The 16,535-nt window shown below is 42.3% G+C and overlaps 1 protein-coding gene and 1 long non-coding RNA gene across 6 annotated transcripts in view; one reads left to right on the top strand and one right to left on the bottom strand.

Moving 5' to 3' along the window:
* Positions 1-4,943, bottom strand: part of ZSWIM8 (zinc finger SWIM-type containing 8) — a 55,486-nt gene extending 50,543 nt beyond the window's left edge. For all 3 annotated transcript variants that reach the window (XM_039727262.1, XM_039727263.1, XM_039727261.1), the window contains exon 1: positions 4,096-4,943. In XM_039727262.1, coding sequence (XP_039583196.1) covers positions 4,096-4,273 — 178 coding nt within the window. In that variant the 5' untranslated portion in view covers positions 4,274-4,943. The remainder of the gene's footprint in view (positions 1-4,095) is intronic.
* Positions 4,944-5,027: 84 nt separating this feature from the next.
* LOC120510944 overlaps positions 5,028-16,535 on the top strand; it is a 30,984-nt gene continuing 19,476 nt past the window's right edge. The window contains exons 1-3 of one of the 3 annotated variants that reach the window (XR_005629633.1): positions 5,028-5,644; positions 10,839-10,963; positions 16,301-16,434. This is a non-coding gene — a long non-coding RNA (uncharacterized LOC120510944). Of the gene's footprint in view, positions 5,645-10,838; positions 10,964-16,300; positions 16,435-16,535 lie in introns of those variants that run through there. The other 2 variants (XR_005629634.1, XR_005629632.1) reach the window with 2 other exon arrangements.

Here is a 16,535-nt window from a genome sequence, read left to right on the forward strand (position 1 = left end):
CTGTGCTCACAACTTCACATTGTGGGTGCTCCTAACAGCTTGAAAGAACAAAAACTGTCTGGGGCTGGATCATGAGAATATTTTCCAAGAGAGCACTACCTGCATCATTTCTTAGTCAAATCTGAGGGGGTTCTGCAATACAGTATATAATAGTTCAAGTTTACAGTAAAGGAAAGGAAAAAAGTCAAGTTTTCTCACTAGCTGCCTACTGGATAGAGATTCAACACAACTCATCAGCACACTTCCAACCAAATCTACCATGAATTAATAAAATTAGTAAATATATTGTGAAGGCACTATTTAACAATCCTAGAGGTATTAATGCCAGCTTCCTAAATGTTTGGTAAATATTTATGCTTCAGAAACTGTGAAACAAAAGACTAAGGGTGGGAAAGAGCTTAGAAGCTTTCAGGAAGAAACAAAGGCACCGTGGGTTTGAAGAGATAATGAGTGTACTTTGAACATTTATTCTTACAAATTCTATCACAAAAATACTTATGTGAAGATAACATTAGATGTTTAAACATCTGCAGAAAGACTACACTTACTTCAATTACCAATGAAAAATACAACTGCTTTAAAAAGTGAGAAAGGCATGAGAGGATCATAATGGCTCCTGGGAAAGAACAGACTGTCCAGAAAAGTGCAGAAAAGGCAGGTGGGGGCATTTTTCAGTAGATGGGTAACAAATTGGTGGAATGTAACTTGATATGTAAGAAAAAGAGTTGGAGTTACAAACCAACTCTAAGAACCAGATAGTTCTGAACACACTGCAAGGACACTGTACTTTCAAATATCCATTCACTTGAACTTCAGAGCAGAATCCTCTGTCTGTGCAGTGAAAGCCTCTAATCAGTGATGTATACAGGTAATGACTGGCCAAATATCAGTTAGAAGCATTACACCATTCAAAACTAACAACACAAGGGGTAAAGCGAGCAAAGAGAACAAGGGCATTCGTAAAAACAAACATTCCAAATCACGACAGGACTCCCAGTACTCCCAGTACTCCCAAAACTGACAGCAGTCCTCCAGGATTTCAGTGCAGGTGAATTAGTGGAGATTAAGAGTAGTTTCAAAACCTAAGGGCATCCATGAAGTGGACACAATGCATTCATTCTCCACGTTGGCAATTCTACACATAAGGAGAAAAGTCCTTTCAAGAGTGTAGTATAGGAAGATTATAATAGCATAAATCAAATGTGAGAAAAATTAACCAATTGCAATTCTATTTTTCTGATGTAACTACTGAAGATACCTGATTTTATAAAGAAATCAGTTCCAAGGATTATATTAGAGAAACTCAAACATTTCTCTCCCCCTTCCATTGCCTTTCTAAGCAAACCAATGGGGTGATTCACAAACAAGTGAATAACTCATCTTTTTGGCAATCCTCTGTAGTGAATACTGTGTATATTTGCAACAAGCTAACCCAAGCCTTATTATGAAATCTCCAATAAGCATGGCAGTAATATTAAAGATACCCAAGAAGAAAAGAAAAACTTGCAAAAAGTAAGAAAGCCATAACTACCTGTGTGCAGGTAGTTTCTTTGTTTGTTTAAGAGACAGCCAACAGATCTTTCATCAGTCTTAGGGGAATTCTTTTGCAAAAAGTAAGAAAGCACCTGTGTGCAGGTAGTTTGTTTGTTTAAGAGACAGCCAACAGATCTTTCATCAGTCTTAGGGGAATTCTCTTTGAATCAATTAAAAAAGAATTAGACACTTAAAAGGACAAACTGAAAACAATTGAAGAAGCTAGATATCCTTTCTATTACATAACTCGTCTAACTAATTCCACACCAAAACACAGGCTGAGCTCCAAACTGGAGGAAAAGACTAACAGAATATAGTTCCTCTTGCTTCCTCTTAGCATTTAACAGAATAACCTAGTGTTTAACCTCACTTTTTGTTTGCATAGTAAAATGGCAAACTGTGGAAATAAAAACACAGCTCAATTTTGAATTATCATATTTGAAATTACTCACTATGAGCAACAACCTCAGGACCCAGCAAGTTTTGTGTTTTCTGACTCAAAAACACTGTCAAGAAGAGGTATTAAAAACGGCAAAATTGGTACAGGAGTTCTGAAGTCCAAGGAGATTGCAGACAATGACAGATCTCATGTCAAACCAGACTTTCTGGCAACACAACTGTGTACAGTAAAGCACCTGCAAGTGTTCCACATCAGTAGTATCATATGTAACTTCACAGGGTGAATAAATAATTATTTAGGCCGCAAATCCACATTAATATTCTTCTAAAAATAACTCTGACCAGGGCCTGGGAATTGCCAGCAAGAGCCTTAAAGGAGGTAACAGTATCCTTTCAAAATGCCCCTCCTGTTAAAATAAGATTCTCACACAAAGGAATTAGGTGTCTAATAAAACCTGAAATATATGAACCAAGTGTAAGCAATAAAAGTTTTGCCTATGCAAGTCTGCAGAACCCAGAACAGCAACATCTCAATATCGTGTAAATAATTGCAATAATCACAGCAATGTGAGTGATTCTGTTTTACATGTCAGAAAAGAGTATGTAGATTGCCAGTATGCCCTATCCACTGAAGTGTCTTTTCCTTTTAATGCAACAAGTGGGTGTCAGCAGAGAGAGCAACTGCTGCTTGATTTAATTCGGTCAAGAGAGCTCAAGGAACTAGGTCAAGAGCCAGAAGAACATGCACTCATACACTGAGCCAGTGGAGAAAAGTTGGCTAAAAGCATCTAGAAGTTGGGGAAAAAAAATCACCTTTGCAAACATCAGTCTGACTTGCAGAGCCATGCAAACCAATTCCATACATCTCTGCCAAACTAAAGATGTCTTTATTTCCACACCAGTGTGTTTTTAAAAATGCAGCTCCTTTCCAGCAAGCTAACATGTGCAACAAGACTTAATGCAAAACATGAGATAAATATATATGTATATGCTTTGCCCCATGCACAATGCTTACTTCTACATCTCACGACTTACAGATTTTAAAAATGCCTACACATTTCCCTTTCTTTACAGCAGCAGAATTTAAAATTTCATCTGCTCTGGAAAGTCTATGGTTAATGCAAAGTGTACTTTATGGTACTAAACCAGTGAAAATTGAACATTTGTCCATAGCACAGCATGGCCAGATTCCAACTCAATTCAATATAAATTGCATTCTCTGTTCATGTAAGGGCAATATTCAGAAGAGAGTAAAGTTGTACAGTTCTAGATAGGGAGATATCAATGAGGCAGGTGATGGTTAAAGATCAGAAAAAGTACTGACACTGGCCTAAAGAAACAGGAGATAAAGGAAAAGTAGAAGGAGTTTGTGTAATTTGTGTTAACTGTGTATCTGGCTCTGCTTAGTGCAAACATCACCTGAATTCCAGGGTCACAATGCAGGAGAATAATAGAGAAATCAAGTTTTGTTAAAAAGAAAAAAAAAATCAAGCAAATGCAAAAAATAAAATTCATTTGTTAATGTTACCTATTTTGCTGTCTGCTATTAAATATAAATTACTATCAGCAGAAAGGAAATAAAACAACTCTTGAAGTAGGCACACTGCTGTTTGCTGACTTCTTTGCGACAGTGGTAAGGCCCTCTTGCTCCACTATTGCAAAAGAAAGACCTAATTTACTAGAAAAAGGAGAAATGCCAAGAATCAGACAAGGAAAATGGACTGCTCTATACAATGATGGCTTACATGGCTTTACATGAGTAGCTTTACAGAAGTAACAAAAACCTCTATGAATCCTTAGAGGACTTCAGTCAAAGCCTGTGGGAACCTTTGCAGTCATTCGCAGCCAAGTCTGCAGTTTGTTTACAGAAAACAGTTTTCAGATTTCCCAGAACAATCCCACAGAACCTACTCAGAAGAGCAGCACCACAATGCTACGAGTGCACACAGGTGAAAACTCACCTAAAAGATAGCATTGTCTTAAGAACCCCGGTGAACTTAGAGTTTCAATCTTTGGACAAAAATCATCCCAACAATGAATCATACATAGGAGTTCTCTCTGCTGCTCTGACTTCCTTCTGCAGATCTCCTCACCTACCATCCCCCCTTGCCCCACAACTTCCACGAATCCAAAGAGCATCCCAATTAAACCGGGTCACCTTACCTTTCATTTTGACAGTGGGGGAATTGGGTCCAGCCGATTGCTTCCTCCATCCTCTCCAGTTCTGGCAAAGGCTCTCTGCCTCAGAGATGAAGGAACAAAGAGAGTCTTCCTCAAAGCGATCAGAGTCTTCAAATGAAAACCTCTCCCCGTCCTCCCACTCTGCGAACATGAGTTCCATCACATCCGACGTGGGGGAAAAAGAAGAAAGACAAGAACAGCACTGCTCACTTTTAACAGGTGAACGGACTTGAGGGCTCTTGCAATACTTAAAATCTCGGATTTGATTTGATCCCCATACTACATTACCAGGAAAAAACAAAGTCAGCGCTGTCTGAGATGGGAGAAGCAGGAAATAACTAAGGGCCAGCTGGTAAAAATTCCATGGGAGAGAAAAAAAAAAAGTTCCTTAAAAAGTTAAAAAATGCTTATGTCCACAGAATGTACTTGAGGCGGAGGGGGCCGGTTAGTCGGTGAGAGCTGCCTCCAGGCGGGACAGCTGCGTGCCGGGCACACGCAGGGTCCGAAGGCTGCCGGCGCTGCAGGACGAGGGAAGGGGCCGGATTCCTCCTCCGGAGCTGCCGCGGGGGGCCGCCGGTGTCTGTGCGCAGGGCCGGGTCTCCCTGAGGTTGTGCTTGTCTCACTCCCGGCGCAGGAACCGAGGGGAGGGTGGGCAGGGGCACCGGCGGGGGCAGGGGGGAACAACTTCCCTGCCGCTGCCGGGGGCTTAGGAACAGCCCGCTGGGGCCGGAGCGCCCGCGGAGGGGCGGCGCGACCTCCCGGCTGCTCGTCACGGGCACCGGCACCGGCAGCGGCGCGGGCGGGCAGGCGGCGGCTCCGGCCTCAGGCCCCGGCGGGTCCCGTCCCTGCCCGGCGCGGGCACCAAGATGGCTCCGCGCTTCCCAGCTTCACCTGCGACACCCCCCGCCAGCTGAGCGCCGCTTCCGCCGCCGCGCTTCCGGCTTCCGCCGCGCGGGGCAGGCCGGGCGGGCCGGGCCCTGAGGGGAGGGAGCCCGCGGTCCCCGGGGACGGGCCCGGCTCGGCCGGAGCCTGCCCGCCGCCGCACCGCCAGCGGGCCGCTTGCGGCGACAGAACAAAGGCCTGGGTGTGGTGCCTGCCCGCGCCGCCGGAGAGCGGCAGCGGGAGAACGCTAGTTGTGCTGAAGTGGGGGGGTTGCCCCCGAACGCACCGAGGATGAATGCGTGAGGTAGAAATCACTCAGCTGTGATCATCGGATTGGAACTGAAAGAAATATACGGGTTCTCAGTAACAAATTTTTTTTTAAAGAAGAAAAACAACAGTAAAGAAGATCAAAGAGAAAAAAGGAAATAAATGAGGAGACCGTGGCTGGATAAGTCCCGTTCCAGTGCAGTGACCCTTTCCTTCGGCCGAGAGAGCCCCTCGCTCTCAGGCCCGGGGGAACGAGGGCTCTGAGCGGCTGCTGGGGTCTGAACAACTCCAAAACTCAGACAGAGGAGATAACTCACCTGCCAGGTCCATTGCATTGGCTAGCTAAGGGCTTCCTATCCTGCCCACTCTGAAAGCAGCAGAGGTGATCTTTTTGGTTTTTTGGGTTTTTTTCCCTAGAATTCAGTTACTTGGAGTTCTTCTAGTTCATTGCTCCATTGAGAGTTGGCTGGTTAAGCACCAAAGGATAAGTTTGCTCTTGGAGTACATGTAAGCCAAACGGCTGGACCTACACCTCCCTCCCTGTGTTTGTGCAGAAATTTTGAAGAGTATTTTCATGGGGAAAAAGAAATGGGAAAAAAAGAAATTAAATGTGTTGTGTCCAAGGAGTGAAGAGGTAACTACAGGTAAAATTTAGCACCCTGACTCAGATGTTGTGGCACTTGAAATGACAGAAATGGGCAGGGAAACACAGTGGTGCCATAAGGCTGATGCTGCTCACCAATATCTTTTGACAACATTATGAGCAACACAGCACTGTTAGATTTTACCTAATTCCAGTAGAGAATACACATTGCATCCAGAAAGGGCAGAGGACAGGAGGAATATTAGACAGTACTAGTTATAAGGGGGCTTCAGTACATTGTGTTTGATTCCATTAAATTGTAACAATCCTCACTCCCATTCCTCCTTCTTCCAGCTTTGGGATACCACAAGTTATGGAGATTTTCAAAGAAATCTTGCTTTCACTTTCTTAAACATCACAGGCTGAAAGCATGGAAGAGGTGGTGAAAATAATGAGACAAGCAAAGCAGAGTGAACATTTACACTTTCATCTTGAAGTGCTTTTCAAGCCCCTGTAAAAATGTGTCTCCTCCCTTGTGCAGACCAGGCCTGGCTGTGTTGCTGCCCTGGCCAACATGAGGGAGTGCAGGTGTGAGGGCTTCACTTCTCCTTGTCCTCATGGCTTGGAAAGGCACATAAGTTCATAAACACTCTTCCATGTTTTTTCCCAGCCAACTTATTGCATGAGACAGGCATGTGTTTCCCCTTGTGGATCTCCCAACAGACAAAAACTAGAGACTGTGGAAAATAATATCTGACAATTTCAGCAGTGTTCTGCTAGGAAGAAAGAAATTCAGTAAGAAATCCTGCAGAAATGACAAGGTTGCCAGTAAGATGCTTCCTGGCTTGCAGGGATGTAGTTTTTTCTTTTCCTGTTTCAGAAAAAGGAAATTGCTGTTCAGCACTCTGCTGCTGACTGAGAATGCAGACGATTTTCAGAATGCAACATTCTGTAGGAGACAGACACGAGTGCACACGCCTACCCTAAATGTTGCAGCCTTGCAACATTTACATTTGTTTCCTGTCTTAGGCTCTCACTGGAGACTAAAAGTCAATGAGAGTCTGCATTGCACCTCAGAAGTGTTTGTTTTTCACTGCTGAGTCGTGTGCTGCACTGCAAGTCATATCCAGCATGGTTTTTGTTTCTTATTGCATGGAAAGCAAAACACATCCTTGCAATGGCTTGAATCTAGTACAGACTCAATAACAAAGTACAGCACTCTAGAGATTTTCACTGCAAGTGCAGTGGGACCCAGCTGTTCAGCTCCATTCTGACTCCACAAAGGTTTCATTGTCTCTTTGCATGCAATAATGCACTCAGAAATGACAAGCAAAGGCAAATTCTTAAAGCACACATATGGCTTTGTGTCTAATAATATATTGCATGTGCAGAGTAATAGATTTTTGTGCTCTAGAACTGTGGCACTGTGGCAAATTGCCAAAAGTTCCGTTCCTCCTAGATGATCACTGTTTCATGCTATGCTGATCGCTTAATTAATAACTAATGATAATTAATAACAGATATTAAACATCTCCACAGACATAACAACCAGCCACCATTATTTATTTCAAAACATTAGGCCTGTACAACAGATGGAGCAAATAACTGTTTTAGCACAAAAGAAGGGACAGCACACAGCTCATTGCTCCTTGCTCTGCTTCTGACCAGGGAAATGGCTGTACAAGATGCACAAAGCTTTTCCAGACAATGCATACCAGGAAGCTGGAAGCAAAGGTGTCCTGAGGTATTGCAAGCTAAATTTCCCCCATCTGGATTGAGCATTTTCCAATCTTTGACTAATCCTTGCCACAGAAGCCTTTGAACTGATGTTGTTGAAGATGGTGTCTGTGGGATCTTAGAGAATATGAACACATGCCTGAATAAAGCCTTATTCAGAACTAAATTCACCACTTGTGAGATAGGTGACTGGTACATACGTACATGGAAAATAGAGTCAGTAGGGAAACACTGTGCAACAGCTGCTAAAATTACTGTTCTACAGCAGGAGACAGCAATTATGGCTAAGACCTCATGTAGGAACATAACTGCTACTCTTCAGAAAGAGAAGATGGCATTTACAGATAATATTGCCTACAAGGATTACTGAGCATATGTTGTCTGGCATCTTGTATTTCACAGGATACAAATATATTTTCCTCTTCCTTTCACACTAACCTGCAGGAGCATTTGTTTTTGTTTTCACACTTCTTCTGCCATTACCAAAGCTGACAGTCTGGCAGGGTCTAATATGCACTATACATTCACAGATAAAAGCACCAAGCTAAAGGGAACTGAAATGTTCTCCATTTTGCAGAGGGGAAAGGAAACAACTACTACCCTGCAAGTCCTCTTTTTTCTCTGTCAGTATCACATTTGGACATTTTCTTAGCCAGTGTGAAAAGATTGTGAAAGCAGTATAATAGCTCTCTCCTTTGTCCAGAGAGCAGGCTAGATACATCCTTTATGGAAACTCAGCAATTGATCACTCTGTTTGTCTAGAGAGAGTAGAGTCTGTTTGTCTAGAGAGCTAACTAGCAATTCTTTTCAGTTCATCAAAAAATAATCAAGGAAAATTGATAAATGTGACACTCCTCTAACAGTCTACAATTTTAGAAATCAAAATTGGTAATTAAAAATAACAGGTGCTGCAGTAGCTGACCCTTAACACAGCTTTGCTGCAGAAGACAGGTTTTTGTATTTGTTTTTGAGGGTAGAGTCAGCTGGTGAGTGAAGGATAACTGTTAGGGAATATAGGAAACCCATTTGTTCATGCCAAGGCCAACATACACAGCTCTGCAACATGTGCAAGCATACCTTGGCTAAGTGGTTTTGTCAACAGGCTCCTTCTTTATCAGACTTGGAGATTCTCAGATTAAACCTGCTGCTTCTATTTTCATCTCTCTTCTCTAGGCAGGTGATTGACCCTTAGGAGGTGCTGACAGTGGTTGTTCTGTTCACTGCCTCAAAGGCTACCAGCTTTTTTAGTCAGATCTTCATTTTCAGCCATGTTCCTGCAAAATGCTGTGACATGATCCTATAAAACTTCCTATCCAAAACTTTAATGCATTCCCCAGTGTAATTATTTCACATGTCTTCTTGGGGAAGATAACTAATTTTGTGTCATTCTGTCATCACCTTTAGTGTTAAATTTAGCTTTAATTTAATGTTAAATTTAATTAATGTTAAATTTAATGTTAATTTTAGCTTTAGTGTTAAATTTAGTATTTATTTAGGATGGTTAAATATAATAGTAGTAGGAATTTAGTGAGTAGTGGCACGTTTTGCTTATTTCTTCAGGAATCTTGTGTGTGGTTATCCCTGACTCATCTAGACAGAGGCATCTGATTTAAATAGTACATCATTCCTAAGTTTCAACCACAAAGTTGCATCAGTTTAACCAAATTGTTAAACCCATGTAACTTGAAGACAAGCCTTGCAGGAAAATAAAGATTTTTCAAGTCTTAATCAACCTAGCTGTGGCTTAAGCATATGGGGAGTTAAAAGGCTTTCTATTGAGACTTCAGTATAATTGTGTAGAATAACAGAATCTGCTTCTTAGTCTTGCAAGAGATAACAAAATAGTAAACCTGAAGCAAAGGAGCTTTCCTCTGGTATGTTTGGTTACTGGCTCTAGAATCCCACAATCAGAGGTTATAATCCTACTTTACCTGCAGCAAGCCTGTACGTGCGAGTGGGGAGGGGGAAAAAGAGCAAGGAACTAACCTTTAGAAGCACATGTTCTTTTCATACAGCTCTGGTTTCACAGAGCAGATTAGTTAAATTGCAAAAAAAGGGTTTCGTTGTTGTTTGAAGTAGTTGTGTCCTGTTTCCAAGATGAAAGTGGCAGAAGAGTATAAACTTCTGCAGTGGTTTCAGCTGAGTTGTCCACTCACATTGCACAGTAAATCTGCAGTCTGTGCAGTGAGGAGGGCGCCGTGCAGGCTGGCAGGTGGGCACACAGGAGACAGTACCTTTGGCAGTACCTGCTGCTGGCTCCTGAGCCCTAGGGCTGCCAGGGGCTGGGAACCAAAACATCCTCAGCACATGCTTCCCAACACTATTAACTTGCTGAAAGTTTAATTCCTGCCTGCTTGTTTCTTCTGTTGGGCAGCAACTGAACATGAGCCCAGCACTGAGTTCCCCCTGTTCCCAGCTCAGCCCTTAGCTGACCTGATGCATGCATGAAAGCCACTGCAGATACAAAAGGATAGGAGACACAAGGCCTTCTGCTTAGCTGACAGAGCAACACAGCTTCACAGCTTCTCATTAGTAAAGCTGATCCAAAGAAGTTGGTTCTTCCTTTCAGGTGACAGGCTAGTTTTGAAAATCTGCAAAGAGAACAGTGCCTTTTATTTCTGGCAGAATGTGTGGGATTTGAAAAGCAGGGAGGAGAAGATCAAATGGTGCACTTGAGGAATTTGTCTGTCCTACACCTGTCCTCCATCAGCACATCTTAAATCCAAAGGTTTTCTAAACATAAATTACTCCAGCTGGACCATCCATATTTTGCTGGCTCTGCTTCCTCTTTTCACTTTTTCACATAAACAGAATTCCATAGAAACCTCCTACCAATGCCAGGGACCTGTTCTAAACAGACCAGTTTAAGAACAGCACAGGACTCAGCCCAGCAAACCAAGGCAATTTGAGCAGTATCCTCTCTCCCTCCACTAGTAAGAGGAAATTTTACCCAAGTAAGATTTTTTTTTGTCAGTGGTGATACCTCAGTGCCCTTCTTCCTCTCTCCCAATTAATGTGGTAGCTATCCTAGTTAGAAAACCACATGGAGTAAAGCTCAGTTTTCTCCTCATTCATATTTCAGTTTCAAAATCCAAAGATGTCTTAAGAGTAGCCCATCTGAAACAAGTAAGGTCCTGCCATACAATCCTCCCCAGCCTTTTCACCTCAGGAAGGCAGTAGTCAAGTGCTGTAATACAAAATTATATTTGACAGACTTGTAACCTTAATCACAGCTTCAACATTGTTTCTTTTCCAGGCAGTGACTACAGAAGAGCCCTGCAGGACTGATGTGATGAAACTGTGCCTGCTGACCCATGGAAGACCAGCTGAAATGCCTGAACTCCACTTCCCAGTTTTGCTCAAGCAAGAAGGGAAATGTAGGTAGGTGTAGAAAATCCCAAAAGCAGACATGAAGTGAGGAAAGTGTTAACTACAAGCAGTTCTTTCAGTTCTTTCTTCAGTGAGTGCATGTTGGTTTCCAACAGCAGGCTGGAGTCAGTACTTACACACTATAACTCTTGGAGTCTGAAGGCATCAGCTACACCGAGCTTCAGTCTGACCCTAATGACTTGGAAAAGTCATTGCAGACCTTGCAAGGAGCTGGACCATGTTTCAAAACAAACTTTTTTTACAGAAATTCAGGTTTCAGCAGTGGGGCAGCATGGGTAGAGTATAACAGTGTTCTTGAACCAATGGCTCACTCAAAAATTTTCCCACTTCCACTTTTCCAGAGGCTGGCTTTGACTCTCAAGAGTGATGACACATGAATTGTAGACTAAAAGGAGACTAAGTCATGCAGAACAAGTTTGTATAGGAAGATCACCTTTAACAACAAATTAGAAAGCTGATGTATTAAAGCCTGTGAACTTTTTAAATGCAACGAGCTGACCTGCTCTTTACCTGTTCCAAATGGCAAAAATGTGACATTTGAAGAATTGTTGCCTTTCACTGGAATGGCAGCTAATGTGATGCTGACTTTGTGACATGCTTTACCATTTTGAAGCTTCTAAAAAAGTAATGTTAATAGAAATATTTAATTAACTCAGTGCTGAAAAAAAAAAAATCTGCCCTTGGAACAGATTCTTTTATTAAATATAAGACAGAGCCCCACACAGTCACAGTATAATCCATTTATTGGCATACCTTGTGAGCCATTGGTGGTGATCCGGGGGACATAACAGCTTTGGCACTTGACTGATTTCAGAGGTACTCAGCCCTTAGTAGAACAGGATTTTAATAGGACTTGAGTGGGCTACTACACAAATAAGTTTCTGATGTGGAAAATTAAATAATTTTCCAAACAAGGGAAAACGCAGCCCAGGAGATGTGCATTAGACCAGCTCAAGTTGCCTTGTTCTACAAGGAGTAGTCCCAACTTGGTTACCACCAGAGGTGATTCTGTTCTCTCTAACTGTAAGAAACTCCCAGTGAGTGTATCAAAATAGTGTTAAATACCACTGTGTAGTTTCATCTCTCTGAAGTTTTCATCTGATTGCCAAATATACACATAAAAATCTCTCTTCAAGTGGTTGATGAATCACTGCAGCTCTTTTGGGGTGAAAAGTCTTCAGGATACAGGCTTCAGAAAGAAGGAAGACAGACAAAAGGCAGATGTACCTCTATTACCCCTGAGATAGCAAATGCCCACTTTTCTTGTTCCTCACCAATGCCTCCAGTCATACCTTAGAGAAACTGATTGTTATTTTCTGCTACAGGTTTACAGAGATTACAAGGATAATTGACATTATGTCCAGGTTAATAAACAGCTGCCTGAGTAATTACAGCATAGAACATAATTCATAGAAATCATCAGAACAGTGTTCAGCCACAAGAAAGTGATAAATCTTTAATCCAGCTTCAGGTCGCCAAAGTATGAACAGGTTTGAGATAGTACCACTGCAGGCACTGCAGGGCAGGAAGACCCCAGTACTGAGGCAGCCTTTGGAGCACTGGGGCAGCCTTTGGAGGACTGCAGTATTCTCTCAAAGAGGGATAGGAGCAGCACTAAGAGCTGCTCCTCAGATCCTTACCATAGCCATGTTTCTACCCCTGCCAATGCTCCTAGCCACTCACAGTGAAGTTCCCTTTCTCACAGAACCATGATGTGCCAACTCTGCTATGGAAAGTTCTCTCAGAGCATCCATGTGGCACAGTGCAGCCACCAGCAACACTGACTGAGCTCTCAGCTCCTGGAAGCAGTGCACATGCATTAGCCTTGTCCAAAGGACTAGTGCTGTGAAGGTGGACAGTCTCAGCCCTCCATGTCTGTCAGCACAGGGAAAGCTCTACACAGCTCTCCAGGTGCTCCCTGCCCAGAGCTCCTCAGACAGACCTACAACAATTTCTGTGAGCTTGGTGGGACTGCTGCACCTACCTGAGACACATGGGGAGCTAACCTCAATGGGTTTTCATCCCCTTGAAGCAAGGCTGCCACCAAGACCACACTAGCAAGTTTAAAACTAGCTCCAGCATACAGACACAGCACTGAAATCACTTACAGAATTGCCTGCTATAGAAAACTGTACTCAAATAATCAGCAGGGGATACAGCCTCCCCTGGCAAAGTGCATTCAGTTGTTTACCAAAGTTTAAAGATCCATCAGAAAGAGAAGACAGAGAGACAGTCAGCATGTTATGAGACACCTTGACAGTTTGGATTGAAGAGAGAGAGAAGCCACAGCCTTAGAAAAGGAACTATCTCTAGAAAAATGTATAACAGAGAATATAAAGCCAGGCCCCTTATTTCCTCTCGTGGCTGAGAACACAAGGACAGATGGTACTTAATGAAAACAAAAGGCAATTAATTCCGGAACCATAAAAAGAAATTATGTGCTATGGAGAATAAAATTATAATGGTTTTCATTGCCAGAAAATACTAGGATTGAAAGCTTAGTTAGATTAAAATAAAAAAATTTAAACATTTATATGGAAGATGAAGGCTGGTTACATTAAATAGGTTTTAAAAGTTAGGAATAGAAAATCTTACACTTTAGGGAAAAAAAAAGAATGACAGAAGAATAGTGCACAGTGTTTGTACAGCACCTAGAGGATCAAGTATTTGTACTTCCATTTTTAATGATAATATTATAATAATATTACTTGCATTGCTATTATAATAAGATAATAGTAATGCAAGTAATTAATTTAAATGGGTCAAGAACAAAATTCCCCAGAAAGAAAGGTTGTTAAAACTTGTTCAGCACAACTCACACATACTATCCTTTGAAACATCTGCTGCTGTCCAACATTACAGAATACAGTCCTAGGGTGACTGCGTGCTGTTCATCCAACCAGGCAGTTCCAGTAAGCCTCAGTGGCAAAGCACATGAGTTTGGTTTGGGCCACAGTCCCAGGTTAAACAGTGAAGAGCAACAGCTGTGTCCTGAAACAGGCCTGGTCAATGTAGGAGAGTACTGACAGGCTCACCTACAGCACCAGCAAGGTATAAAAGCAGGCAAAAGAGATTGGATACTTCCTTCCCTCCTCCTGGCTCATGCAGCACTCAAAGGGTGTAATTACAAGGATTCTCACAGCTTTCATAGTGACAAGATCTAGGAGAAAGAAATATTTTAAACTAGAACATGGGAATTTCAGAAGACAATGCCAGGCCCACATCTCACTTGTGTTACATGGTAATTTATGCCAACTCCTGAATGGCCACTTGCTAAGTAAGGTTAGGGAAATAACCTCACAGTGTCATCCTTTGGGTGTTTCTATCCCTGTTGGGGTTATGGGTATAAACTGAAAGATCAAATCAGGTAAAACTAGAGCTGTGGCAGCATTCAAGGCACAGAAACTCCATTTGAGCTGCTGTAGTATGCTGGCTTAGGGGAAGCTGAAGGTAAAAGTCAAATCCCTCCATTTTTCCCAGACAGGTACTGCTCCTGCCAGTACAGAACTTGGCATTTAATCCCCCACAAGATGAGAGGTCTGTGACATAATTTCCCTCAGTCCTCTTGGCATTTTAATGCCTGGGAGACAAGGAGCAGTCTGCAGCTTGCATTTTAGAGACTCTTCCAGGAGCCATAGGACAACTTGGCCATTGGAGCCAAGCACAGTGGTGCCAAGGGAACAAGTCTGGCATTTTAAACAGGGTTATCAGCACAAAGCTCTGCTGAAGACATTCAGCACCTCGAGAAGAGGCACAAACAGATCAGATTTGTCTCAAAGGCCAGTTTGCAGGGTTCCTGACATTGCATGTTTTAAAAATTCTAACAATTCGCCATTAAAATAAAGTTTGCAAGCAGGATTTTAGAAAAGTGCATTGCAACACTGGTAGTCCAACTATCCTATAATACCTGGATAGGGTAAATGAAACTATAGAGTTTAGCCTTCACACACAAAAATCAGCCACCTAGTCAGGTCAGCACCTCTACATTAAGCTAATTTATAGAAGACAAATTAAAGCTTTAGGCAATCAGTACTTCTTGAATCCAAGGCAATTTCTAGGATTCTGTCACCACTTGCCCTGTAATTTGACATTGCTAATCCAGAGACTGTGCTCTGCCTTCTGTTCTTGCATTGGTAATATCTAGATACTGAACACCTCAATGCCCTGAGTGCAAACCTTTCAGACAGCAGGTCAGTGCCTGACCCAGTTACTGCCTACCCAAAACATGCACATCTGGCACAAGTTCCACGTGTCCCATTCTGTATTAATCCTCCACATTTAAGCCCTTGGTTATACATCAAAGCTTTTTACTCCTCCTCCTGCACAGACCTGTCTCCTCTCTGCTTTATCTGTACACAGTGAGAAGATGCTGCACTGCACAGTTATTAAGGCACTTAGCCCTTCTGTCTACTTATATTTTTTTTACTACTCAAGAATAATATATTAACTTTAAAAAGTGCTTAAGGCATAAGAAGGAATTCTGTTCATTTGTTTGGATTGAAACAGAAGGAAGAAATTGTAATATTCAGTAACCCCTGCTTTCTCTCAGCATTGTATCTGTTCAGGCTGAGAACTACAGCTTGATAATAGTGCTTGCATACCCTCGAGTTAATCCAGTTTACGCCCACTGAGAGCAACGGAAAGAGTGCAAATAAGAGAAAAAAGGAAGCATGCCCAGAGGTCTCAAGAATAGGACACACTTCACCAAAGTGGGATGCTTAGCAGCACACTTACTGTTTTTCACAAGGAGTGAGTAATTTGCTTGAGGTGTATCTGTACGCCAGGAGTAATTCCATGTTTCATGGAAAACTGTGAACACAGAAATACTAAAGACTAGCAGCACAAACAAAGGGCAGCTAATAACTATGATGAATAAGAGACCAGTAGGAAGTCCCCATAGTGCTGTTAAATCATGATTCAATGCCTGAATGTTTGAGATTAACATTACATTTGGATTTAAAAGAAATGACATGTCTATTCAGCCACTTGAGGTCAGCCTTTTAAGTTCTTCATAGTAATCATGAGGGCAAGAAAGCTACTGCCTCTCACACCAACTGATGCTAGAAGATGCTATTTAGGGGAAGTAAAAAAAAGCCCAACCACACACACAAACTACTATAGCAAAAAAGCAGCAATAAAACCACAGCATCTGGCAGCTGGAAATGTGACAAAGGATTACAGCAGGAGGGACAAGCATCTCTTAGTCTAGGCAGACACTTGAAAAGGATCCTATGGGAGCAGACCTACTATTCAGAAGAGAAAAGGTTCCCCCTAGAGACATATCAGGGAAGCTAAAAAACCCAACTGTTGGTCTGTTCCTCAACTCAGGTCAAATCTTCTGATTCCTGGAACTGAAGAGAGCTGTTATGAAAAAAAATCTGAAGATTTCCACTATGCCAGCACCTAGTGCCATCTTCCAAGCATCTCACCTCTCCTTGTGGCATGTTTCAACTGTCCAAACATACAACCATGAATAGATTTGCAGCAGTAGGTATCTCTCTACTTCTACCATTTCTGTGGGCCAGGGCAAAGGAATAAGTGTGATTGCATTAAAGGATTCAGA

Source organism: Passer montanus, unplaced genomic scaffold (assembly GCF_014805655.1).
Source record: "Passer montanus isolate IOZ18808 unplaced genomic scaffold, ASM1480565v1 scaffold61, whole genome shotgun sequence".
Classification (NCBI taxonomy): Eukaryota; Metazoa; Chordata; class Aves; order Passeriformes; family Passeridae; genus Passer; species Passer montanus.